General features: G+C 33.3%; 3 protein-coding genes and 1 non-coding gene across 5 annotated transcripts; 1 reads left to right on the top strand and 3 right to left on the bottom strand.

The window, feature by feature from the left end:
- Positions 1-6,626: 6,626 nt before the first annotated feature.
- TRNAL-UAG (transfer RNA leucine (anticodon UAG)) lies at positions 6,627-6,706 on the bottom strand. Its single transcript has one exon. It is a non-coding gene; the product is annotated as a tRNA-Leu (tRNA).
- A 3,310-nt stretch (positions 6,707-10,016) lies between these two features.
- On the top strand, positions 10,017-13,032 carry LOC129895002 (probable xyloglucan endotransglucosylase/hydrolase protein 8). The gene is made up of 4 exons (XM_055970615.1): positions 10,017-10,372; positions 10,744-10,844; positions 11,495-11,697; positions 12,444-13,032. Exons 1-4 carry the CDS (start codon positions 10,033-10,035, stop codon positions 12,844-12,846), a joined length of 1,047 nt encoding a protein of 348 aa, XP_055826590.1. The 5' UTR covers positions 10,017-10,032; the 3' UTR covers positions 12,847-13,032.
- Positions 13,033-13,822: 790 nt separating this feature from the next.
- On the bottom strand, positions 13,823-17,175 carry LOC129894453 (protein translation factor SUI1 homolog 1). Of its 2 annotated transcripts, XM_055970161.1 has the most exons (5): positions 16,963-17,175; positions 15,564-15,651; positions 15,090-15,295; positions 14,274-14,327; positions 13,823-14,171 (listed from the first exon to the last, which is right to left on the bottom strand). In XM_055970161.1, exons 2-5 carry the CDS (start codon positions 15,598-15,600, stop codon positions 14,127-14,129), a joined length of 342 nt encoding a protein of 113 aa, XP_055826136.1. In that variant the 5' UTR covers positions 15,601-15,651; positions 16,963-17,175; the 3' UTR covers positions 13,823-14,126. The 2 variants fall into 2 exon arrangements, with proteins under 2 accessions (XP_055826136.1, XP_055826135.1); XM_055970160.1 differs by lacking the exon at positions 16,963-17,175 and having other exon boundaries at positions 15,564-16,164.
- Positions 17,176-18,093: 918 nt separating this feature from the next.
- On the bottom strand, positions 18,094-27,305 carry LOC129894452 (tyrosyl-DNA phosphodiesterase 1). Its single transcript, XM_055970159.1, has 16 exons — positions 27,227-27,305; positions 26,701-26,886; positions 26,037-26,303; positions 25,752-25,916; positions 24,952-25,012; positions 24,646-24,722; positions 24,301-24,558; positions 23,496-23,585; positions 22,736-22,870; positions 22,469-22,618; positions 21,998-22,101; positions 19,710-19,763; positions 19,515-19,605; positions 18,842-18,919; positions 18,616-18,754; positions 18,094-18,426 (listed from the first exon to the last, which is right to left on the bottom strand). The coding sequence occupies exons 1-16, from the start codon at positions 27,242-27,244 to the stop codon at positions 18,359-18,361; spliced, it is 1,941 nt and encodes a 646-aa protein (XP_055826134.1). The 5' UTR covers positions 27,245-27,305; the 3' UTR covers positions 18,094-18,358.
- Positions 27,306-27,316: the final 11 nt, after the last annotated feature.

Below are 27,316 nucleotides of genomic sequence, written 5' to 3'. Positions count from 1 at the left end.
AACCACCTACGTTCCGCTTGCAGCCAATACAACCACAACCTAACTTGTACGAGATTCAACACTCTCACATATGGAAATATGAAGAGGCCTAGTATCAACCCATGCGTCATGTTTATTATATACTTCTTCGAAACAAGATATTAAAGTTATCTTTCTTCTTTTTTCCAAGAAGTCGATTACGTCACACCATTGGGATACTTTGAATAATTGATGGCATCTATCCGTTTTTTACCCTTTGTAAGTGTGCTACTGACTCGATGGACAAAGTCAAGGGACTTCTTTGCCTCGTCATTGACTTGAAGATCTTCGATTCATAGTTGATATCTTCATAGACTTTCTGCTTATTTGGGAATGTGACTTTTTCTTTCCTAGTCCTTTGTTGAAGGATCGAGATGAATTGAAATGTTTTTGGAACTAGTTTTTTTATAGGGTCTATCTTATCTCGAAGGAAAGAACAACCAAAGAAAGGGCGCAAAGATGCGGATTTGACCTGCACCCTCCTTTTTTTCTTTAAATAGAGAAAGTGGTAGCTAGATTCACGTTTCATTTCCAGGCTATCAAGGATTTCAAAGCTCTTTCATACGTGCCCAATTCCGAAATTGGTTTTATACATATGACCAGCAACGCACGGAAATCCTTATAAGGTTCTGGAAAAAAACTTCCAATAGACACTCAACTCAGGGATGTAAAGCCCAAACTCAAAGCCCTACAGGGAAGAGAAGAACTCTTTTGCGAGAGTCGTACCCTCCTAGTATGCGTGAGCCTTCCGTCGATTGACAGAAATGTCAGCCAGAATTCAAGAATGGTCTATCCCACCATAATTAATCTCTCATACCACTACCTACTGGCGGATCGATTTAGGGAAGGAAAGAAATACCAATGTTGCAATTCTTCCCATCTCGATAAAGCGAGTCATCTGTCATTCGATAGTTCCATTTTCCTCTGATGTAGGCCGATTGGGATCCGAGTAATCAAACCACTTTGGTCATTCCTCACCCTCCATTTAATCAAATCTATTTTAAGGTATCCGAAGGAAGAATTATGGCTATAAAGGTTCTCTCCCTCTTAGGTATATGGTTCTAAAGATGAAATCTCAAAGCGGTACTAAAGATTAGGTAGAACAAAAACTATAACTAGAATTTTGCGCCTCTCCCCTTGTACCAAGGAGCAAGTTTAAAACATAAGGATAAGGGGCTCTTCTATGATAAGTTATTAATTTACGGAGCTATCTCAGCTATCTCGAGTAAGGAGATGGGACGAGTTTGATATTAGAGTTCTATTTCTAGGAAGGAAGAGATTATCGGGAAGCTCACTCTCGACGGGACTCAAAGTAGAGGGTAGAACATAATATCTCTTGTTGGTTCAGCTTCCTATCAAACCTATATCCCCCATCTGATGATACGTCGGCTTTATTGTCTTTTATAACATCATCAGGTATTAACTCAGGAAAACAATATTTATAGGTATCTTCTGTAGCCTCTGGTCGTCTAAACCAATCTAGAAGATCTATGCCCAGGTAGTTTAAAAGTTCTGTGATTAGAGTATGGAAGTGCTTCTGTGAATTCTTAATAATACATGTTGAATTGTTAATGTGTACGATTGATAATTGATGAATTAACAAGAATAAGACTAGCTCCTATATTTCTTTTTCTAGTTCCAGAAGATACCTTTTATAGACCAGTCTATCTCTTCTAGCAAGCAAGACGAGATAACCACTTCTCTCAGTAATGGACTTCCTTTACTTCGTAACCTTAGCCTTAGATATCCTTTCATAGATTCTCAAACCTCCGACAGACAGAATCTCCATGCGGCAACAAATATGTCCTTTAGACTTTGCTAGAAATGGTCGAACACTAAAAAATCGGTGGAAAACTAGCATAAGTTGGTTGTACTTTTAAGCTCGTTCAATTTACACAAGCAGGGTGATTGGTTTGACACTGCTTCACACCCTCTAAAAAAGAAGAAAACTACGTCTGAGTTAAAATTGTGAGCTATCTAGCTGTAAATATCTGTGGATTTCTTCCATTTCAAATTCACTTTAAACCAAAGATGGAAATTTTTTAAGGTCATCAAATGATACATAATGTGATGCATTTAAAACAAAGTATTGTAGTATATGTACTATTCGCCTAGGTCATTAAGGAAGTTCTGGTAAAAGATTTGAAAAAAATCACCAAAAAATTTATTGACTAACACACACGAAAAATCACCATAAATACTAAACAAAATGGTTTGAATCATAGTGAGGCTATACGTACTGTTCCACAACGTAAAAGCTTTGAAAAAAATTGATCGAAAATCATATAACCAAAAAATTCATTGACTAACAAACATAAAAAACAACCAATTGAGTGGCCCTTAAATTATACGATTTTCTTAGTTTTTCGTGTGTATTATTCCATGACTATTTTGGTAATTTGACTTTCGATCAAAAAAAATTCAAATTTTTTATGGAACCCTCTGTAATGACCCAGCAAAATAATACGTGTAGTATCGGTATGATCCACGCTATATTTATAGTATTTAAGGACTATTCAACAGAAATTAGGAGATTTTCTCAATTTTTTGTGTGTGCTAGCCCATGAATATTTTGATGATCTGTCTTTCAGTCAATTCTTTTTCAAAATCTTTACGGGACCATCCATAATGAACCGGAGAAACAATACGTGTATCCATGTCATAAAACAAACCTTGAGAAAACCCTCTGTAATGACCCGAGGGAAAAGTACGAGTAGCCTCAATATGATCCACACCGTATTTATAGCACTTAGGGTCACTCAACATGAATTAGGTGATTTTCTTAGGTTTCATGTGTGTTAGCCCCTGAATATTTTGGTGATCCGTCTTTTAGTCAATTTTTTTCCAAAAGCTTTACGGGACCGTTCTTCATGGTCCCAAGAAATAGTACGTGTAGCTTCGGTATGATCCACGCCATATTTATAACATTTAGGGGTCATTCAACAGGAATTAGGCTATTTTCTCAATTTTTTGTGTGTGTTATCTCATTAATATTTTGGTGATCTGCCTTTCGGCTATTTTTTTTCTAAAACCTTTACGGTATTCTTCGTAATGACCCGAGAGAATATTATGTGTAACTTGAACATGATCCACGCCATATTTATATCACTTTGGGGCCGTAAAACAGGAATTAGGCGACTATATCAGTTTTTCGTGTGTGTTAACCCATTAATATTTTAGTGATGTGACTTTCGGTCAATTACATGGATCATGGTGAGGCTATACGTATTGTTCCCCCAGGTCATTGCAGATGGTCCTGTAAAGGTTTTGGAAAAAAAGTGTGTCTGAAAATCATATCATCAAAAGTTCATTGACTAACATACGAAAAACTGAGCTCCTATTTTTTTTGAATGTACCCTAAATGCTTAAAAAATGGTGTGGATCATGGTGAGGCTATATGTAGTGTTCCCCAAGATCATTACGGAGGGACCTGTAAATATTTTGAAAAAAAATGCCCGTAAATCATATCACCAAAAAATCATTGACTAACACACATGAAAAATTGAAAGAATTGCCTATTTTTTATTTAGTGGTCCCTAAATGCTAAAAAAATGGTGTAGATCATGGTGAGGCTATACGTATTGTTTTTCTAGGTCATTACGGAGGGTCCTGTAAAAAAAAAATTTAAAAAATATTCTAAAACCTGTATCACCAAAAAATTAATTGACTAACACACACGAAAATCTAAGAAAATAGCCTAAGTGGTACTGAGTGACCTCTAAATTCTCAATTCCATGTTGCTTTTGAATTGTTAGAGTTATACACCAAAGGCAATATAATGTAGGAAAAATTATGGAACTAGTCAAAATTCCTAACTTATTTATTAAAAACAACTACAGTTTAAAAATATTATTAAAAATAAGTACATTATACTTTTATAGCAAATTAAAGATATCCTAATTTATTCCCTAATTTTCCTCAAATAATATCCATTTTTTGGGGGCAAAATTAAAACAAAAAATTATTGCCCACATTCTCTCTCCTTCCAATTCCCTTTCCCTCCCACATTCTCTCTCTTCCCTATTCCCTTTTCCTAATTTATTTCATAATTTGTTTTCTAATTTTTCTCAACTGATATCGATTAATAAATGTATTTAAATCATTCAAAAATATGAAATTTAGGATCATAGTAAGATTCAAGAACAATTGTATTACAAACACATTGCATTCCATGATAAAAAAATATATTCATTAATATGTTATGTATTCCAAAAATAGATTATAATCAACAAAGAATTTATAGAAAAATAACTTATTGTATTCAAAATTATTTTGTATTTCAAATATATATCATACAAAAAATACAAATCATTCAATCATTCTATCCTCCAAATTGTATTTTTTTAGGTGCAATTATGTATTCAAAAATGATAAGCATACAAACTGTATTCCAAAAAAAATAATTATTTCAATCATTCACAAATACAAAATTTAGTATCATAATAAGATCCAAAATAATTGTATTACAAACACATTGTATTCCATCTATTTGTATTCAAAATTATTTTGTATTTCAAAAATATGACATACAAGAAATACAAACCATTCTATCCTCAAATTTGTATTTTTTTTAGGTGCAATTATGTATTCAAAATACATAAGCATACAAACTCTGAATCAAAGAACAAACAACCAAATAAAAATACAAATTCGAAAGATATACACATACAAACATTTATTCCTTAAATTGTATTTTTTTTATGTCCAAAATGTGAATTCAAATCAAATATCCATACAAACTTTGCATCAAAGAACAAACAAGCACATAAGAATTATAATTCGAAACATATAAGCATAAAATTTTGAATTTCTGCATCCAAAGCATATAGAATTTGACAGAAAACTATCAATTACTTGATGTTCGAAGCAAATTGAATTTGAAACTAATCTAAAATAAATTCACGATTCATCATAATTTACATTATATTTTTTACCAAATTTTTCCGATTGAATCTTCACTGTATCGATCTCCTCTTTTTCTGCCAAAATTTTTTATCAAACATGTTTCGTAGAAGGATCAACAATGGAGAATACAAAGTCGTTAGGGAGGATGAGGAAGATGACCAAATTGATACCTGTAATTGCCAATTGTCAATATTTTGACTCCTAAAAAGTAACATAAGTAATTAATTATTTCCAGTTGTATTTACCTAATTTGAAAGATTTTCTCCATGATTTTTTCTAAGTTGTTACTTCTTAGTTATATTTTAATAAGTTAAACCAAAAAAATAATACATAAATCAGCCTCATAGCAAGTGAAAATATAGTTATTTTCAACAAATATTGAAAGTGTAGCTAAGAGATCATATTAAATACTAAAATATTGTTGTTTTAAAATTTTTCTCTATAATGTACGTAGCATTGCTGGTGAACCAAAATGAATTGTAGTAGGAACCCATATCTGGAAGAAGCCCAATTCTGAGGATGAGACCACAAAAGCTAACAAAGCCCAGATGATCAATATCATAGATGAAGTAAAATTGATCAACATTTCACGTTAACTGGAAGTAGAGACAAATTCAAGATTTGAAAGCAATATGTACAATATTTTGCGTAAGTGGTGTTAATATTCACGGAGAAAGAGTAACACTAATTGATGTTATCAACAACTTTTAGATAAGAAAACGTCTTGTCTCGTTGGAGTAGTCTAGTTTTTTTTTTCTTTCAATAAAACACTTCATTGCATTACTTTATAATATGATTCAAAAGTCCATAAGAGACTAAGAGGTCGTTTGGTATGAAAGATAATACTAAATAATTCCGAGATTAAATTATAGCGACACTTAAATACATTATTTTTAATATCATATATAACAACATTCAATTCTTATTTTTATGATAATTCTTCATATTTTTTCTATTAAAAAATTACACTATATAATATTATTTTTATTTATAAATTTATTTGATTAATTCTTATGTTTATTTATCTTTTGATTTCTCATAAATTCTTTTTTACTTTAACAAGCTTAAAATGAAAATTCTACTTTTAAATTAAATAAGAAAAAAGTTTTATTTTTAAATACATACGGACATCATGAAAATGTACACATAAAAATATTCAAGGTAAAGAAGATGAAAGTTTTATTTTAAGAATGAATATTGAATAACTAAACCTTGCAAAGTAAATATAAAAAACTAAATAAAGTAACGAATATTTTTGTAAACAAACAACCTATTCTTAATATTTAATATGCAATGCATATTATTTTGAATACAACAAATCAAACACTCAATAAGAAATAATCTCAATATAACTTATCCCATTATAACTAATCCTAACGTAATTTATCCCATCATAACTTGTATTCAAATCAAACGACACCTAAGAGTAGTCTAATTCTTTAGTTAGAAGAGGTCCTAAATGCAACATGCTAAAATAGCAGTAAAATAGTTCTAAAAAATTTACGAGACTGAATTCGAACTTACGTCCTAAAGAGCAAAACTTGAGTTTTCATCATTGACCCCTTACACTTCATTGTTACTTTGGATGTCACGGTTAATATTTCTACGATTTTTTATACATATATACAAAGTTGCAATCGAGACGTGTAGGTATCGTGAAAGAAGGAGAATTTTATTTTTTTTGGAAAAAAAAAGAAGAAAAATGACAGCTGTGGGATTTGAACCCACGCCCTTTCGGACCAGAGCCTAAATCTGGCGCCTTAGACCACTCGGCCAAACTGTCATATACTATGCACATTTCTTATTATTGTTATATTTAACTTTAAGTTTCACATTTAGCACAAACATATATTTCTTTTTCCTTTTCTTATCTAGTGTTTCATATCTATATTGAAGCTTGACTAAATTCGAATTTACGTACTGCATGCGGTTCATTATTATATATTTACACTATTTTATAATTTACGTACTATATTATAATCGGTTGTTATCAAAATATAAAAAAGTTGCTAAGCCATATACATATAAGAAATAGTATGTGCATATGTTTTCTCAGACAATGCTTTACTGTCTCAAAGCTGTACTACTGTTGGACGTCACATGGGGCATTTGCTCATGAATGATTCATATTACATATTTACACTGTTTTATTAATGGCGGAATCAAAATTTTTATTAAAAAATTTAAAATACGAAGAAGTATACAAATAAATAAGTCAAAAGAATTCAACATCTACTATATATACATCTAAAATAACTTTAAAATTATATATATCATATAATTTTTTTCAACAAAAAGGTTCGAATGAACCCTTTTGCCCCCACGTAACTCTGCCCTTGTTGTTCATCTAGTAATTTTGGTCGAGTGTTAAAGGTCAAATATTTATATATAAAAGTATTTTTGATCAATATGCATAATCTATGAATATATTTTTCTTATAAAGAACGTTCAACTGACCGTTCTTTCCTCTATATTATTATGTCACTGACTTACATTCAATGTTCACATCAAGCCACATTACTTATCATCATTAAATAATAAATTAATTTAAAAAATATACACAAACTAATCATGACTAAATGAGAAAAATATGTACACAAAAACAACATGAGCATAAGGCATCATAGATATCGATTCATCTGAATTTATTAACTTACGTTCAAATTTTATTTGTGTTAAAAAAAATTATTATGATAAAATTTTAAATTTAAATTCATAAAATTTAAATTTTCAATGTACGCAAATACACCTTATTATACACTAATGGAAGCACGGGCATGTCGGTCATTTTTTATTCCCAGCAACCATCACCTATCAGCTCTTCTCCCAAAAATTATAATTTCTCTGATTTTAATAATAAAATAAAAGATTTCAAAAATTAAAGTAAATTTGTTATATAATTATAAAGATCCAAAGTAATAAAGTCAAATGTTTAATATAAATATTCCCCCTTAATTTAGCTTACTTGTTCCCCTTGTTTTCTTTTTCCTTTTTCTAAAAAAGTAGTAAATGAATTGTGGGGTCAGATATTTTCTTTTTTAGTTTTCCACTAGTGACTTTAATTACATTACTTTCTTTGATTGGAGCAAATGAATTATGAAATTTCGTATGGTTAGACTTTAATTAGTTTGAGATTGATAGCATGTTTAGCCAATTTTTTTGGAAAATCAAAAAGTGTTTTTTTTAGAAAGAAATGTTTATTTTTTAAAGTTAAGTTCCTAGCTTTTAGAGAAAATATGAATACTTTTGAGATTAATGTTCTAATATTGGTGAAAGTATTTTAAAAGAAATTAATTAGTCAAATATAAAATATTATTCTCTAAAAATATTTTTTCGAAAATCACTTCTAACAAAAAAATACTTTTCAAGTTAAAAGAACATTTTGGGCACACACACCACTTCTACTCGTTACCAATCGTAATGATAAATGACTCATTTAGCCTTGACCCCTTCTCTAGAGGACCAATCACAAGAGCAAAATCCAGTTGTCAAATCAAACAAGTTTCTATTATTTATTTATAAGACAAATCAAAGAGTCATGTTCCCATATGCAGTCATCTTTAGACCCCACTGACATTTTTCTGCATCCAAAATTCAGTGAAGTCCATGGGCATTATGGACATTTCTACCTCCTCATCTTTCTGGCAATTGCTTTCTCCAACTTGTCGGTCATTTGGACGATATGTGATTTTGGGGTAAATCCCTAAATTGCCCTTCTAAAATTTTGAAAATGTGTTTACTTTTATAAAATTAAAGAAAGTGTGAGTAACGGTTAAATTAGGTCTTAGGCCTAACTCACATCCAAAAGTTAGCTCAAAGCGAAGAGGATTGTCCAAGTTTTATAAGAAGTCCACTCATTTCATTAAACCACCAATGTGACTATGTGAGACTTTTGTTATTCTTCAATACCCACCTTACGCCCAATGCTTTGCATCTGGTGAGTGGGGAATTTTAATTTTGGGTGTCCAACATTGGATGAGATTGATCATGCTCTGATATAATGTAAATTAGGTTTTAGACCTAACTCACACCTCAAAAGCTAGTTCAAAGGGAGGAGGATTAGGCTTAACCCACACTTCAAAAGCTAGTTCAAAGGGAGGAGGATTAGGCTTACCTCACACTTCAAAAGCTAGCTCAAAGGGAGGAGGATTGCCCAAGCCTTATAAGGAGTTCACTCATCTCATTAACCACAAATAAATGTGAGACTTTTGACATTCTTCAACAGTAACATAATTTTTGTTTGATTTCAGCTGACAAATTTTAATTAATTCGAAATTATGCGGCCTACAAACCATTAAAGAATGAAGTACTTTTTTGTCGAGATTTTTTTCAATCACAAATCTCAAACTCAAAATATCTAATTAAAGGTACATAGAGTGTTCTAGATTGTAGAATGTCATTTCTTTGATCACGGCGTCTTTGGCGTGCTTCGTAATTTAAAGGCTGAATCTTATTCATCTCATTATCATTTTTGATGATCTGTAACAAGATCTGATTGTGCGTACTGAATTCTATTCATCTCATCACAATCTTTAATGACGTGAGACATGATTTGATTTTTAATATAGTTAGATATATGAAAGTATAAAAACATTTTAGACATAATGAGAAAACGAGAGACTCAAACCTGAGACCTCTGATTAAAAATGAATGAGTATTTACCACACTACAACTCTTGTTACTTTTTTATTATCTTACTCTTAGATTTTAATATTACCTATTGTATCATTTGCTCCGATTATTATATTACTTGTTGTCATCATTACTTTTTTCATAATATTCATACTTGATTTGAAATATTTTAATTCAACATAGGATTTATCGGAAACAATTCATCTACCTATATAAAGTAAAAGTAAGATTACATATATTTTATTCTTTTTAAATTTTATTTATAAAATTATACCGAATATGCTATTATTGTTTTCGAAGAAATTGTTACTCTCAAAATAGGTGAACATAACTTCTTGGACAAACTTTAATGTCTCCTATTAAAAGGAGAGAATTTTATCTTTATGTATATACCAAGGTTAAACAAGTATAAACACTAGAAACAAACCAAAAGCAACAAACATGGGAGAACTTTCCATTTCCATTTTTGCCCTTGACATGACCAAAACTAGTGATCAGTGTGCTGTACATCCTTTATTTTATTTATTTATTTATATTCTTCTTCAAGAGAATTCAAACTTAATAAGAAGCTTCACTTCTCAAGCTCCTATTGTGAAGTTCTCCATTACATTTTCATTTTTATTTTTGTTGGAGAAAATGGCTTCTTCAATAGCTCATTTTCTTGTACTTAGTGCAATAATTGTTGTACTTTTTTCATCAACACAAGCTGAAGTACAAGGTTCATTTGATGACAATTTTAGCAAAAGTTGTCCAGAAACTCATTTCAAGACTTCTGAAGATGGACAGATCTGGTATTTGTCATTGGACAAGAAAGCAGGTTATTAAAATTCAAGAATTCAGATTATTATTTTTTCAATATTTTTATATTTTTTTTGACATTTGAATCTTTATGTTCTGACGAAAATTATTCAACTGACCACCATGTGATATTGATGAGTTTTCTTTATATAGGTGATTGAAATTCAAGAATTCAATATTTTCATTTTATTTTTTTGACCTTTAAGTATTTATTTTCTAAAAAAAAATAATGTTCAACTGACCATCTTTCGATCTGTGTGACATTAAAGAACTCAAGAATTGGATTTTTCAAATACCATTTTCAATTATTTTTTTTCCACATTTGTGTCTTTATTTATGTTCTTACAAACATTGATTGATGATTATTATTTTTTTGTTGTTGATATATAGGATGTGGATTTATGACCAAGCAAAAATATAGATTTGGGTGGTTCAGCATGAAGTTGAAATTGGTAGGAGGTGATTCTGCTGGTGTTGTGACAGCTTACTATGTAAGTTGCAATTCTTTTAATTTTATTTTTATTTTTTGTTTATGGATTGTCAACTCTGGCACTGCAATATATATATGACTTATATACACGTTTATTAAAAAGGACAATTTGGTATACAAATCATTTCATGTTCACGCTTGATTTGATTTTTGGGTGTGACGTGAATAGTCTATTTAAATTAATACGGCTATAAACTTATAACGTATGTATATATAATTGATAATGTAATTTTTTTTTATAATTTCAATATACTTTTTAACCTGTTGTAGCCGATAATTTACTTTATTTTTCAAATTACTAATTTCACATTTTATGAACGATTACAATACTGAAAGTGTAACAATCAAGTATATAGAAAGTATATTTTTTAACCAAAAATAAAGTATCTTCTTTTAATATTGTGGAAATAACTAAGCCTATATTATCCGGACTCTTCAAAAATATTGTCGCATTCATTCAGATTCTTTAAAAATACATTATATTTTTGGAGAATTCGACCCACATCCCTCGACATTTTTGAAGAGTCCAAATAACTTAAATCTAAGTGATATATTTAATGGGGATTTGACAACATCTCTACTTATGAAATTACACAAAGTATTGTACTATCATTATAGTATGCTTGATGGGGATTTTTCAATGAATTGTAGATGTGCACAGAAGATGGAGCAGGACCAACAAGAGATGAATTAGATTTTGAGTTCTTGGGAAATAGAACAGGTGAACCTTATCTTATTCAAACAAATGTGTACAAGAATGGAACTGGTAATCGTGAGATGAGACATGTTTTATGGTTTGACCCCACTGAAGATTTTCACACCTATTCAATTCTTTGGAACACTCACCAAATTGTGTAAGTACCTCTTTTCACTTTTTATTATTATACTATATTAAATTACTCAAAATTACAATAGTGGAGTTTGGTATGATAGATGAGATCCCTCGGTACTTGATAAAATGTCTCGAGTTTGAGTTTTGGAAATGAAGAATGAAAAAAGTTTCAAAAATAGCCTGTTTTCTAACTTGTAATTGAAAGATATATAACTGATTATTGAAATCCATGATAATGTTATGAATATCAAAATTAGGAATCAGGTAAATATTCTGAATTTTTCACTTGTTTAACTTTGAAATTCATGACAATGTTATGGTGTTTTTTCATCAAAAGTGGCTAGTTTTCAATGGATTTAATTTCTAAACACTGACTATTTTTCAAATATTGGTCTGATAAGTGGCTATTCTGTACAATTTTTTTTCGTATTTCTGGTAGAGAGTGTTGTAGAAATTAGAAATTACGATTAAAAATAAAATGAAGAAGATAAAATTATCTTCAAGTTGAAGTGCGGATATTTCACCCTCTTTAAGAAGTAAAATGTCACTGTGTCCCTTTTTAATGTGTTCAAAACGGCACGAATTAGAATTAATTGAGCCCCTAAATTCATGATATCTGATGGCTACACAGAATTCCTTTAAACCAATCACATGTACTGTGTGATTATTCGTGGACTAGTAACGGAAAATTGATAAATTACACTATTATACAATTTATTTTTTCACGATCAGTATATATAACATCAAAATCTTTGTACTTTTGTGCAGGTTTTTCGTGGATAGGGTACCAATAAGGGTGTACAAAAACGCGAATTATACGAACAATTTCTTCCCAAATGAGAAGCCAATGTACTTATTTTCAAGTATATGGAATGCAGATGATTGGGCTACAAGAGGTGGTTTAGAGAAAACAAATTGGAAAAATCAACCATTTGTTTCATCATACAAAGATTTTAGTGTTGATGGTTGTCAATGGAAAGATCCATATCCTTCTTGTGTTTCAACAACAACAAAAAATTGGTGGGATCAATATGATTCTTGGCATTTATCAAGTGACCAAAAATTAGATTATGCTTGGGTACAAAGAAATCTTGTGATTTATGATTATTGTCAAGATGCTGAGAGATTTCCTAAAAAGCCTGAGGAGTGTTGGTTAAATCCATGGGAATAATAAAATATTTGAAGTTAGGTTAAAAAAATATATATTATGAGAGGAAGGAGTATTTTGAACTATTAGTATTTTTTGATGTTGAGTGTATATGATTTTGTCATGTCTATTGTATTATTAAATTTATTATTACATTATTGAAGCCTTCATTATTGCCGGAGTAGAAGTCCCAATATAAATTCGGTCGAACTCAATATCTTTTGATTGAATGTCTACGTATTGAATTTATAACCTAGTTATTAACCTTTAAATAAACATTCAAAAATTCAGAACCAATAAATTTGCTCGTCATTAACTTCTTCCCTTTTTTCTAATACTCCCCGTGTTCATCTTTACCTGTTTGTATTTGACTTGACACACTTCTTAAGAAACAATAAATAGAAGGGTAGTTTTATTGTATCACCCCTATTAATTATAAGTCATTTAAATATTGAAAAATCAATAGCATTAAATAGCAAGGGTAAAATAATAAAAAAATGATAAATTATCTCTTGATTTTTCAACCCGGACAAGTATTATTGAATATCCTAAAATAATATAGTGGACAAGTAAAGATGAACTGAGCGAATAACAAATAGAGGGGAGTTGTACGAAATTTAGTCCGTTTTAAGAAAATGTCCTTTTCCTTTTCTGACAACTCCTTAATTTCAATCATGTGACATCTTTAATACTATAAGATTAAAGAACATTTTGGTACATTTTACATATCTTTAGCCTAAGACTACAAAATTCAAAAGTCTTTTTTACTTTTTTGAACTTTGTACCTTATGCTGCTCGGAAAAAATAACAATGGGTGTTTGTCGTATTCTCCAAATGTAGTGTATTTTTGCAGAATTTGACACGACTACGACATCGAAAGTGTAGCATTCGAACAACTTAGTTAGACAGACCATATCAAGTCAAAACCACACAGGACAAAGTAGTTACTACATTAAGCACCAACAAAAAGCTCGTGAAATAAACAAATGAATATTAATATAGTAGTAAAATATATACAGAATGACACACATTATAAGGTTCATCCAAAATAGAATATAATGATCTGGTAAACTTTTGGGCAGATTCTCCACCTCCATTGGGGACTCAGAAAAATAACTTTTTGATATACACTGATCATCAATAAGAACATCACCAAGCTACTAATATACCAAGCTTCTGCTATATGCAGAAAAAAGAAGTGTTAAAACTCAGAAATCATTGCTGGTAACGCACTTGATGAAATGAAAACAAACTGGAAAGTTGCAATCACAAAATGTGCATCAATCCCCTTTCTTTGCTTGTGTTTAAAAACCATGAATCTTGATGTTATCCTTCTTCACAATGCCAGCCTAAAAATCACAAAAAGTACGAGAATTCAACGTTTACTAGAATCGTTTTTTAGATTATGTATATTGGATGTTGAGGAACGAGCAGAGGATGATGAATTAAACCTGTATGAGAAAGGTTGACACGTTCTTCCGCTGATCGCCCTGAAGTTGGATAACCTGTGTGAATGAAACAATCAGTAGAGGAAAAAACAAGCTAGAAGGTGTTCATCCAGGGGCGCGTGTATATGTGTGTTAGAAAATTCACTAAATAAGTACAAGTAACTGATTTTGACCCCAGTAAATCAAATAAGTTGTGGTAGATTCCCGAACTTGTACTCATAAAGTTCAAATCTTGAATTCGTCTTTGAGTTTATCACCGCCTCCTTGTCCTGGAGGCTCTCCGGTCAGGTAGAGGCTTGCTATTGTAACCTTTTCCACCCTGGTTATATGTGGAAAAGAGTAAAGAACTCGTTTTTATTTGGTTATAGGTTGGTCCAAAGAATGAGAGTCACCTTTCTTAAGTCCTTTGTTCCTCGGTAGCTCAGAAAACAAAGAATAGCATCAATTATGTTAAAAAGCGTGCAGAACTCGTTTTTATTAGGTCATAGGTTGGTCCAAATAACAAGAGTCGCCTTCCTTAAATCCTTTGTTCCTCGGTAGCTCAGAGAGAAAGAGTAGAAAGAATAGCATCAATTATGTGAAAAAGAGTGCATAACTCATTTTTATTTGGTCATAGATTTGTCCATAGAACGAGAATTGCCTTCTTTAAGTCATTTGTTCCTCGGTAGTTCAGAGACAGAGTGTAAAGAAAGAATAGCATCAATTATGTGAAAAAAGAGTGAAGAACTCGTTTTTATTTGGTCATAGGTTCGTCCAAAGAACGAGAGTCGCCTTTATTTAAGTCCTTTGTTCCAAAGAGTGTAAGAATTAGTTATTCACCTGTCCGAGTTCTGGATCTTGCACAACAGTACCATTGCAGCAGAACTCCTTCTTGAGGTCCTTCAGAATCTTGTTGTAGCTGAATTCTTTCTTCAGGCCTTGAACAGTAGTCAGACTTTTCCTGCCATTTCTCTGCTGAACTCGGATATGTACATACTCCTTCGCACCAGCGCCTGAGTTCTGAGAATTTGCATCAGCGAACGGATCTGTCCACGAGATACAAGGCACGAAAACAGTGTTACTCCAATCAGTAATTAGTCGAAAACAGAGAAATAAAACGGTTTTCGTCTTAGATGGAGAAAGGGAGGATTGTATGGACTAGCACAAATTGCATCAGCATCATATTACTCCCTTCATTTCCATTTCAATTTGTTTGTCTTACTTTCCTTAACGACTGTCTTTCCTTTTTTGACAACTTATTAATTTCAACTTTTCAACGTGACATGTTTAAGACGACAAGATTAAAGGAAGTACCAAAGGTGGTAGGGACTTGGATATCGAGCTCAGACATGAACCTAGCTTTCAGAAGTACGAAGAACAAACCTTGAATGCAAAATTCCAGCTGAAACGAAAACAAAAGAACGTAATTCACTTGCAAACTCATGGATATAAGAACACAATAACAGACTAATATTAGCGCGAAAAAAGGACAGAAAGGGTTCAGTTATTTGATGAGATAGATGATTGCCCATTTAGTACGACAATAACAAACAAAGAGATCATGGTCATAAGCGAGTTTTCTACTTGAACTATCACTAACTATTTATCACAGCACACCTCAACTAAATGTTGATGATATTTCACGTTGTGAAAGAGAACAATTGATAATTGAAGTATGTTTTGATCAAATCTCAGTTTTCTGAGATACCATATCAGCCCTATCAACGCTAATCCGATGATATTAGGGGAGGCCTTGCATCGGAATTCAAAATGTTGTCTTTTTAAATGTTGTCTTTTTGGCTATCGTTGGAACACCACAATATCCGTCTTTCTTGTGGTAATGTTCTTAATGGTAAATCGATCATTTGATATCCTTTTATATTTCTTTGAAATGTCAAATCAAGAACAAATTAATGCCCAAACACACCCATATAAACAAGACTAATTAGGTCCAAGAACATGTTATATCAGAAATAAATACAGGTGCAAAAAATAAAAAATTACTTGCATTGGGACTTTCATCAAATACATGAATTTAATTATTTTTATTTTATCAACATGGTTCTGGTGGGATGGTTGAGATCCCTCCACACATATCTAGAGTTTTTGGATTTGAATCCTATAAATATTAGTCAAGCTCCAACGTAGATATCAAACAACGAATGAAAAACGAAAAAACAAACAAACAAACGTATACAATAATCAAAATAGCAATTCAGGATATGCATGAAACACAAAAAGAAGATAAACTAATAAAGAAATAAACAGAATTTGTTGACATTATCAACAAAGTCTAAAGTCTAAAATAACAAGAATTACATTAAAGAACAATTTGTTTTTAACGACGTTCGATACATGTATTGCAGATCGACTAATCCATATTAATGGCATATAGGGCCCATAACATTAAAGAACAGTTGAAAAAAGGGGGAAAACACAATCTTGATTGAAAAAAATAATTAAAGAACAATTTTTTGGGGGATTCTTATTCCGTTCAGTATCTATATTGCAGTTTGACTAATTCGAAATCATGTTACGTAGAGCCCAAAACATTAAAGAACAGCTGAAAAAAAAAGAAGGAAAAATACAATCTTGATATCCGACATTCATATTGCTAATCCAAATTGAAGGTGCATAGGACCCATAACATTAAAGAACCAAGAAAAGAAGAAAAAACACAGTCTTGATTTTAAAAAAGTTGGAAATTTTTTACCTGACCCAAAAGAAGAAACAGAGATAGGGGTGGGTGGGGGAGAGATGAAACTGGAAATCTTGAGAACTTTTTAATTTACTTTTTTTGTAAATTGTATGAAAATGTAGAAAAAAAATTGAAATGAGAGCATAGAGAGAGAAGGTTTATATAGAAATATTTTTTTTAAAAAAAAAACAATTTTCAACTTTTGTATTGATCCACACATTTGGACTGTTGTTGGAATCTCAGGTGCCAAAATTATCTTTCAGTTATTACCAGATATTGACGTTTATTAGTACCCCGAACATGGTGGCCAACCTAAAATTTAATTAGTCGTTTAATTCAGATTCACATTGCGTAAGAATCGTTTTTGAGAAAATAGTGTCACCACATAAGTTTGGTATACAAGTATTGTAGGATTAATAAAATTTACCTTATTCACAACCCACCAGCTATACCGGGCAGTGGTATAGATTTGGTTCAAATTGTTGATAAATTTTGGCATTATACATTAATTGTCGGCACAATATATACAAGTAGACATTTATACATTAATTGTCGGCACAATATATACAAGTAGACACTTATACATTAATTGTCGGCACAATATATACAAGTAGACACTTATACATTAATTGTCGGCACAATATATACAAGTAGACACTTAAATTTGTATAAAGTTGAATAAGTAAATGCAAGCATCCTGTGTGGCATAATAGAAACTAGTTGCCATGTAGGATGAGCGTATCTCACATGAATCGGCATGTAGGATGCATGTGTCTACTTGTACACATCCAAAGTTGGAGGACATAGGTATCAGCTGACGCTAAGTTAAAAGACAAATTTATGTATTTTGCTACCCACCCTCAAACACGCTTCATCTTCACCTCCAACCTCCCAAGGCTCCATACCCCCATACCACAACCCTACCTCTCATAATATTATTATGGATTAGATATAAATAATTGGAATAAAAATCACTTATTTTCCTTAAAAAACACTTTTCATGAAAAACATTTTCCTTCGCACCGAACACACCCTATATGGAAAACCAGCTGATAAATGGCATCAATATTCTAGAGTTCCATTGCTACGAAAATATACAGAAGCAAGGACTCTAATGTAGTGCCAACTGGTGAAAAAATCCATCAATTTCTATGGAAAACCAGCTCATTAATGGTATCAACATTCTAAAGATTTCATGCCTAAGAGAATTTACAGAAGCAAGGACTCCAACCTTGTGCCAACTGATGAAAAAACTCATCAATTTATATGGAAAAACAGCTCATAAATGGTACCAATATTCTAAAGATTCATGCCTAAAAATATATACAGAATCAAGAACTCTAATCTTTATGTCAATCGACCGATCCCATCATTGAAAACATCAGGAGCCCTGGTTGGTGTATAGATTTACTTATCTTGGCCAAACCTGTCCATATACGTCTTTCTTGGTATATCGACGATCCCATGACCAAGGAATATCTGCATTTAACGAAAAAATGCAGTGAGCTTGATGTTATTCGAAGAGCAGTAAACAGTCAAACATCTTTATAACAACATCGTTTGAATATTTTTTGACTGCTATAGCGAAATATTATTATATAACATAAAAAAATTGGCTCAAAAGAAAACAAGGACCGTTGTAGTGAGATTTTGTTATAGAGCTAAGACCTTCAGGGGAATATGGTTTTGGAGGAAGTTCATAAGGCACTGGCAACTTGATTACTTCAGAGGAATCATCATTTCCCTTTCCTTGCCAAGCTAGAGTTACCAGCTTTGTTCTCTTCCCTTCATGCATGCTAGTTTCATCCTGTAAATCCGAAGAATTAAAAACCCGACTATACATATCAACTAATAAATGTAAACTTAACACGGAAAAACTTGATGATAGTTGTACCTCTGATGGATAACCATTATTTGTACAAGAAAATCCGCAGTCATGTTTAATAGACGATGGCAAGAAAAGCACCCCTAGCTGCCAAGGACAAAAATAAGTTACAATCATAATGTCACTTTGGTAGTTCAAGTCAAGATGAAATCTAAACGATAAACAAGATATCAATGTTAATCTTTTTTTTATAACAGTGGTGTCTGACTAGGTTGCGCGCAACTCGACTAACTCCACGAGATACCTGTCACCTCCCACCAGCAACAGGTACCAGGTAACTTTGTCAACCGAGGCTAAGACAGATGGCAAGAAATCACCTAGTGTTTTTGTCTCTACCGGGAAGATATCAATGTTAATCTAGGAAAAATACACGTAAAAGATTGATTCAACTTTTGGGAAATGGGTAAAAGAGGGATATTCCACGTGTCGGCATATGTGGTAGTGGTTTATAGCAGGAGTGATAAAAATATACATGCGGAGGGATGTTGCCTGTTAGTAAAAAAGGGGCACAATTGGTCGAAATTCATAATGGCAAGTGCATTTTTGTTGGGGAAGTGTAACGGAAGGCAAAAGTAAGCAAATGGTTGATAGTTGAGGTGCAAATTCGGATCTTTTGTTTCATCAGTCTCTCTGTCAGTTTGTTTCTTGGATGCTTCTAGTCTACAGAGAGAAACAAAATTACCTCGTAGGAACGAATCATCAACTGAGAATTATTTTTCTGAAGAGTGCCCCAGGCAGCTTTGCTGAGGTTTGATGAAGTAAGCAATAACCACCTGTTTTACCAGAGAAAAAAAAACAAATATTATCAAAAGCAACCATCCAGCACTAGTGGGAAATCAAATCTTAAGGGGAAAAAAAACAGTCTTGGAAGTCTTACGCTAACGATTGACCATTGTAACGTAGAAACGTCTTAATATGAGGCATTGCACGGCTGATGATTTGAAGAACAAAAGGTAAGTGTCCTTTCTCAACAAAATCAATGAAAACAGGAGCTAAAAAAGAAGGAAAATCTGATTTGCAACAGCAGTTAAAATTGACAAGTATATATCAGCAAACCTCATGCAATATACAGACGGAAATTTCTGTCATCAAGTCAGAAATGAAGAAATTCTTTTCTTTGTTCTCAGTGTTATCAAAGGCGAAAAGCACAGAAAAACACTAATGTACATTGGGGCTTAAGCGTAAAGTGCAACTATACCATGGACTTTAATGAAGAAAGGCACAAATGGAGAAAAAAATACAAATATGTATGTGTAGTCCGAGACTAAGAATTATAAGCATCAACAACAACAACAACAACAACCCAGTGAAATCCCACAACATGGACAGAATTATAAGCATGAATAACAAAAACAAAGGACAGAAACTAAAGACAAAATTACGATAAAGTGAAATATCAATTGTTCAGAGCAGTGTTATCCAAAGCAAAAAGCGCAAAAAAGCTCCAAGGTCTATTCGCTTTAAGCACAAAGCGCAAAAATGTGTGGGCTTTAATGAGAAAAGGCGCAAAGGGAGAAAAAAACAAAAACATATGTTTCGTCCAAGACTAAAAATTTATAAGCATGAATGACAAGTATATGAACAAAGAAATTAAAAAATAACTACGATAAAGTGAAATATCAATTGTTTAGTGTCATCTCTTCAGAAGAGGTTCATTGGCTAGGAAAAATATGTCTTGGAACCTTGATGGCGACACTGAAGTCCATATGAAGCGAGGCGAAGCGCTCAACACATTTTGAGGCTCGCTTCAGGGCTTGAGCGCGCTTTAAGCACACCTTTGATAACACTGGTTCAGAGTCACGTCTTCAGGATTACGCTCTTTGGCAAGGAAAAGCATGTCATAGAGTCTTGATTACGACACTGAAGTACCCTCTAAGCGAGGCGAAGCGCTCAACATGTTTTGCGCCTCACTTAAGGATTTAAGTGCGCCTTTGACAACATTGTTTGTTCCAATGGGTGAAAAAAAATTTATGCAGTCGCATTAGAACTTCACTACAACTACATATTGGATATATTTCTTTTAATGTCAATAGATGAAAACAGGTTTTTGGAATGTTATGCATGTGAGTATGCAAGTACATCTGCATTTTCACAAGAAGCAGTGATCATAAATCAGCTTCACAATGAGCCTCCTTTGTACATTGTTATGCCACTCAGAACATGGGACATTTCCACATCATTTTACAAGATATATTTTATGAGTTTATAACAGTCAACTGCAATTTATTCAGCAAGGCATACAGCCGAAGTAGGATAAAGTAGCAACTGCATGCATAAGCTTTTTTTGATCAGACAACAGCATGCATAAGCTTTGACTCTTACCACCAGAAACCCTACCAAAAAGAAGTTTAGAACAGGTTACGCTCGCAAAGCCTTCCATTGCCACTAGAGACAAGTTCATGAAAGGTTAGCGCAAGTGCAACTGCCTTCATTGCCATCACAAGAGAACAATCAACAAGTATAAGCACTCCTTCACCATTGTCATCACTTATCTCCCTATATTGTCTCCTTGTATGGTTTTGGGCAGTGTATGTCCACCTCATGAGCTAACTTTTGAGGTTGAGTTAGCCCCATATCCATTTCTTCACTTAGAACCAAGGATTTAAGTCCCTACTCTAGAAAATATTCTCGTCTAGAAGTTCCTTAACTTTCCTTTTTGAGAGAGAAAGCTCTTCACTTCCTCTATTCCGAATTTTTGAAAGAAGTTGCCTGTTATTGTATGTCCCCATCTTGCGCACCCATGTTACATTGTCCACGTTCCAGTTGGCAGTCCTTGGGGGGGTTAGTGTAGCACGTTGCCACATTTGGTGGAGGGATGGGTTTTTTTCTCCTTATAAGGTCTTGGGTAATCAATTTCTTCACATTTGGCGAGCCCAAAAACCTTAGGAAGGCCATTAAAAAGAAATAAGAAGAGAACTCATGCGATAATTCAAGTATACAACTACTTAACATGACTATGCCTGATTTTCTATGATTCTGACGCATAACTGATTACTTCAGTAATAGTCCACAGTGCTCCTATTGGAAAACTCTAGAGGTAAAAGCTTTAGGTGCTGCATCCATAGGTTTAGGAATTTAAGAGAGAGATGCACAAGGTTTTCAATCCAGAATATTGTATTGAAACTAATATTTCGGAAATTCAAAAACTTTATAAGAATACTATACCAATGACCGGTGTGGTTAGCTTTCCATCTAGCCCAATACTTCTTTAGAAATTCTTTCTCAACGTTCTTTAATGGGCTGGGAATGGCACTTCCAGCAGCATATCCCTAGAAATGAAGCAAGATGCACTAAAAGTCATGATCAGTAAATCAAAGGAGGAGTTAGATTTCACTTATGAAGATCAGCAAGCATCTAAATAGCAAGTGAATGACAGCACACACTATAAATTTCAATGTAACTTGTCAGGTATTTCAATCACATCTATTGCAAATTTCAACTGAATAAAAAAGATATATAAAGTATGGTCTTAAGTCAATGCCACTAATAGGCTGTGGATTATCCTTTATATAACAGAGAGGATTCTCAAGGTATCAAGAAACCAAAAGAATTAAAGGGACAATATAACTTATGTTTGACATCCATATTAAGGTTAGTGATGCCACTAATAGTCTAATAGGACTTGTTCAATATTACCTCCAAAGAACATCTAACATCTTCTACGTTGGGCCATACTATCATTGGCTCCCCAATGCCCAGAGGTTTTCTATCGTCTGTAACTCCAGCCGACATTGAAGATGAAAACTCCGTCATCCATTTCTCATCCAAAGAGCCTAGGGAGGAGAACTGCAGGAAGCAATTGAAGACACAGATGTTAATGATATTTGATAATACAGGCGTAATATAGAAACATCTGGTGAAAGAATCCTTGGAGCTGAATGAAACTCAAAAAGATACCGATACCTGGTATATAAGAGGGGACTTCTGAAATTCTTTGCTAAAAGTACATTCCTGAAGAACAGTACGTAACTTCATATGTCCCCACTTCCTCAAACTAGAACCTGAATGATATCCAGGCACAGATGCAATTAGCCTGACCTGGAATTGGAGAAATGATAACTTCAAGGTCATGTCATTACATTGCACCTTAATGATATCACAAACGGTTCGCCCCACACAGTTCTATAAAATTGCAAGCAATGACTTATACTTCCTGTCACCTCCACCCCCACATGGATACAAGAATCTTAAATGCAGAATCAGTCACCATGATAAATAGTGAAAGAGAGCATAATACCAAGCTATGTTGCTTAAACATTCCAAAAATGTTGTCGCACTCGTGTCGGATCCTCCAAAAATGCACTACTTTTGGAAGATCCGACACGCACCCAGGGGTACATTTTAAGAGCAAACATGTGCAAGCAAACATTTTCACCAAACAAAGATACTAGTTACAAAATGTGACGTGGAAATGCCATGTTTGTCAGCTCTATTTTGCTTTTATTTCTTCCTTTCTTATTCTTCTTTTTAGTGGTGAGGACTGAGCTGTAAATGAGAAGAGAATTGACAGCAAAGAAATGAATATTATGTCCTAGGAGTTGGTAAAACTCAGGCACCACATTGTCTGAATACCGAATTATCATATGAAATGTGTGCAACTAGGAGATAGAGTTTCAGCTAGAGAGACAAAAAGATTATTAAAGTAAAAGAAATGAGCAAATACCGATGCACTACTGTAATCAAATTTCTTGAAGAACAAGGAATTGATCTTGCAGCTTCCGAAGGCTGGTATATTAACAGTGAATTCTGGCCACTGCAAAAAGATTTAACAGAATCAAACAAGTTCAAGGAAAAAGAAAGTACTCCAACAGTAGAGGGTGAATTCATAAAAAAGGAAAAGGCTAAATGCCATGCAGACATCAAGAAAGCGTGAAGCTCCTTGGTCCTGATTTATTGCATAACAAGGCAGAGCTTTCTCTAAAATAGCATGAAATGCAGCATCTACAGATACATATAGTCATAGCTCTCCACATATAGTGAAACAATTGTTAATTTTCTATATTGCAAAAACAAATCATTGTACTACATAAATAAATTGGGCATCAAGGTTAAGAAACCAAAAACTAAAAGCAGTGTCCTCCACATAGTTGAAGAGATTTTCCCTGGTCTATGTTCCTACTGTCTCAACACCTATGCTTTAGCTCAAGTCATGGGCAAGCTTGTGGTCTGGCCATTAAAAAACTACTTGCATAGAGGCTGTACACAACTCTCTATATAATTCTTTTCCCGTGAACTAAAACAGTGATTTATTCCTTGTTTAAGATCCAGGGTAAGCTAATTCACACTTCAATCTGTACCGTTCCTTGGAATAAGCTTTACAAAGGGATGCAATTCTTGAGGTAATAAAATAATAGTAGTATAATGGTGACTCAGTTATTGCAATTTGCACAAAAAGTCGTATAAAAGATAAGACAATATTGAAAAGAGAGTTAATTCAAACTTAGTTCTGGGTTTGAATTCATCTGTACCTTTAACGCGCTTAGATAATCAACCAAATCATTTTCAAATCCACCATCCTTGCCCAAATTGTTTTGATCCTTCCAGGGGAAATCTTGCATCCACAATCCCTGGCTTTTGTTATTCCAATCAACAGATATCAAGTTTGCAGTATGTACAATAACTCTAACTCCCGTTGGATAGACAAGAAGCATGGCTTTTGAATGGTGTGTTCCATACGCAATGGGTAAAGAAGGTTTGTGCAGAATCCAATTCGCAAGCTTGCTTCTCTGTAAAGGAAGAAGACAATGAAGTAGAAATTTAATCTAAGAGAAGCTTCAATAACATCAGATTCTCATAACTTAACAAATGTTAACCTTCATGCACTCCATGGCACCATCACCTTCTCCATGAATGACGAGAACATTAGGAATCCGTTTAAGAGCTGGGCATGCTGCATTAGAAAAGACCACAAAGCCAGTTTTCAGACAGAAAAAGGATTAATTTAGTTCATAAAAGCAAATAAACTTGTACAGAGTATCTAACAAACAATGGCAACCATAAAGAAGTTAGGAAATCGCTTCACTGGACAACCCAAGAAGTCGAAGAACATAAATAATAGGAGAAACAGACAATGTTAACAAAATAAAAACAAACGATAAGGCAAAAATGACAGAACTCACCAGAAAGTAGCCAATCCATATCCACCATGTAATTCGAGAGGATAGCTACAAGCACATTCCCCTATAATAAAATAGGAACCGATGTCAAGCCACTAACAGAAATGTAGACATTATACAACAATTACAAGTACACTTATAGAAGGGTTTATCAATTATCATATGGAAAGTGGACTTCGGGATTAACTCAATTCCAAAAGTTAGTGTGTGAGGTAAAAAATGATCAAAAGACAAAACCATATGTCTTGCACGCCCAGGGCTAGACATATGGAGTGTGGATAATATAACATGAGGCTCAAGATTGGGTGAACCAAGAACAGGGATGGTATGACTCTAACCATGTAAGGAAAATGGACCTTGGCCTAACTCAACCTCAAAAGCTAGCTCATGTGATGAGGATTGCCTAATACCATATAAGGAGACAACAACCTATATCCTCAACCATTGTAGGACATTTTACCAAGTAATAACTATCTGTAGGACACATTGGTACATAGTGAGCACTTGGAACCAACATAGCTCTAAAGTCTTTGCTGCCATATAGCTCCTATAAACTTTTATGATAGAAGAGTATTGGATGAATATATACAAGAGTCCTTTATCAAAAATAAATATATGCAAGAGTCTAAAGCTCAGAAAAGAAAGGAGCTAGGATCACGAGTTCACTAAGGAATTCAGAGGCAAACTTGACGTCGCATCTTCTTTGCCCCTTTACTAATTCATGAACAGTAATGCATCTAGGAGGACCAACATCTCATCCAAACAGAACTAATTCCCAAAACAACCACAATGCATAACTCTACCTGAATAACATCACTAATAGAAACAGCTTCTGAATTTGTCCATCCTGGCAGCTCACGCACTCTCATCAATCTGAATGTGAGAGGCAACTTGTGTTTGGGAACCCTAAACTGACGTATGGCCTCTGCAGAACTATTTGTTTCTTGGCCATTGTTGTGCAACATAATCTGTATGCCAAAGATTTAAAAAGTAATAAAAATTGAAACTTCTTCCGTACATATTTTTTTCAACGTGTTAAAATATTCAATCTATTCAGAACCAAAATGAGGAAACAAAGAAACCCATACCATTTCTGAAGCTTCCTCTTGACAGACTTCTCGAGCTTTCTTCTTACCATGCATCTGGCCTTTGTCAATAATGCTTTCGTCACTGAAAGGCCTTTTTTGTTTGTTGCCTGGTGAAGTCTCATCCTTAGGAGCTGTGCTAACATACTTAAATAGGTAATGCCCAGGTATCAACTCTATGACATCACCACTTCCGATTTTCCACCTATCTCCAGACAAAAGCTTCTTTCTCTCACCCTTTGATCTTATGACAACTGGATTTGTTCCTTCCTGCAATCCAGTCCCCATGTTTATTCCAAAGAAAAGACTTCAACGGGAAATTAAGAAGTAACGATACCCCATACTTTTACATTTGTAAATAAGTTGAAATGCTATCACAAGGTGTAGACAGAAATCATGCATTTAACCACCATTGTATACATGAATTTAAGCACTACATTTCAAGCTTAGGAAACTTAGCATAAAATTCATCATCATAACTGCAGACTCAAACAAGCATACTGTCAATAATCCTAGTATCCACAAGTTAAGGATAATTCACAAGCACACGGGTGTGTTCGTTACATGTATGCACGTATGTATGACATTAACTACAATGAATCATATATGAAGAATCAATAATACATGAATATGACTGTGAAGAAACCAAAAAGATGAGGAAAAGTACCACAACAACATCAGTAGAGCCAGTGCAGGTAGCAGTGATAGTAAGATGTTTGCGGCTGAGCCGCTTATCAGTAACTGGAATGCAATCACGGCCAACACAATTAGAGCCTTCTGATACTGGAATCTTGGGTATGCCACTTTTCTCATCCTCTACCAAATTATCACTTAGAGGCACCAAAAATCCAACCTTTTTAAATCAAAACAAGACAAAATCAATGCAAGAACTACAATGGAATCTTGGGTATGCCACTTTTCTCATCCTCTTCCAAATTATCACTTAGAGGTACCAAAAATCCAACCTTTTTAAAATCAAAACAAGACAAAATCAATGCAAGAACTAGAATGGAATCTTGGGTATGGAACTTTTCTCATCCTCTACCAAATTATCACTAAATGGCACAAAAAAATCCAACCTTTTTGCATCAAAGACAAATTAAAATCAATTCAAGAACTAGATAAAAACACCCAAAAAAATTTTTAAAAAAATTAGATATAGAAAATGACACTAATAAAGAAAGTAGCTGAACCTGAGAAGAGGAGGACATTGGATTGGTATACGAAAATGGGGTTTGAGTTTTTTGCCACCTTCCCCTTATGGAGTTGCAGAACAGGGCAAG

The sequence above is a fragment of the Solanum dulcamara genome, chromosome 7 (genome assembly GCF_947179165.1).
Source record: "Solanum dulcamara chromosome 7, daSolDulc1.2, whole genome shotgun sequence".
Classification (NCBI taxonomy): Eukaryota; Viridiplantae; Streptophyta; class Magnoliopsida; order Solanales; family Solanaceae; genus Solanum; species Solanum dulcamara.
Note: the sequence above shows the minus strand (reverse complement) of the source record. Positions and strands in the feature narration are given on the sequence as shown.

Coding starts and splice junctions, on each gene's coding strand:
- LOC129895002 (XM_055970615.1), top strand. CDS start 10,033: ATGACCAAAACTAGTGATCAGTGTGCTGTACATCCTTTATTTTATTTA. Junction 10,373..10,743: donor GTCATTGGACAAGAAAGCAG/GTTATTAAAATT, acceptor GTTGATATATAG/GATGTGGATTTATGACCAAG. Junction 11,698..12,443: donor TGGAACACTCACCAAATTGT/GTAAGTACCTCT, acceptor ACTTTTGTGCAG/GTTTTTCGTGGATAGGGTAC.
- LOC129894453 (XM_055970160.1), bottom strand. CDS start 15,693: ATGAGTTTGCAAGTGAATTACGTTCTTTTGTTTTCGTTTCAGCTGGAA. Junction 15,296..15,563: donor CCAAGTCCCTACCACCTTTG/GTACTTCCTTTA, acceptor TCTCGTGGACAG/ATCCGTTCGCTGATGCAAAT. Junction 14,172..14,273: donor TGTCAACCTTTCTCATACAG/GTTTAATTCATC, acceptor TGTGATTTTTAG/GCTGGCATTGTGAAGAAGGA.
- LOC129894452 (XM_055970159.1), bottom strand. Junction 24,723..24,951: donor TATGGATTGGCTACTTTCTG/GTGAGTTCTGTC, acceptor TTTCTAATGCAG/CATGCCCAGCTCTTAAACGG. Junction 19,606..19,709: donor TACAATGGTCAATCGTTAGC/GTAAGACTTCCA, acceptor CTGGTAAAACAG/GTGGTTATTGCTTACTTCAT.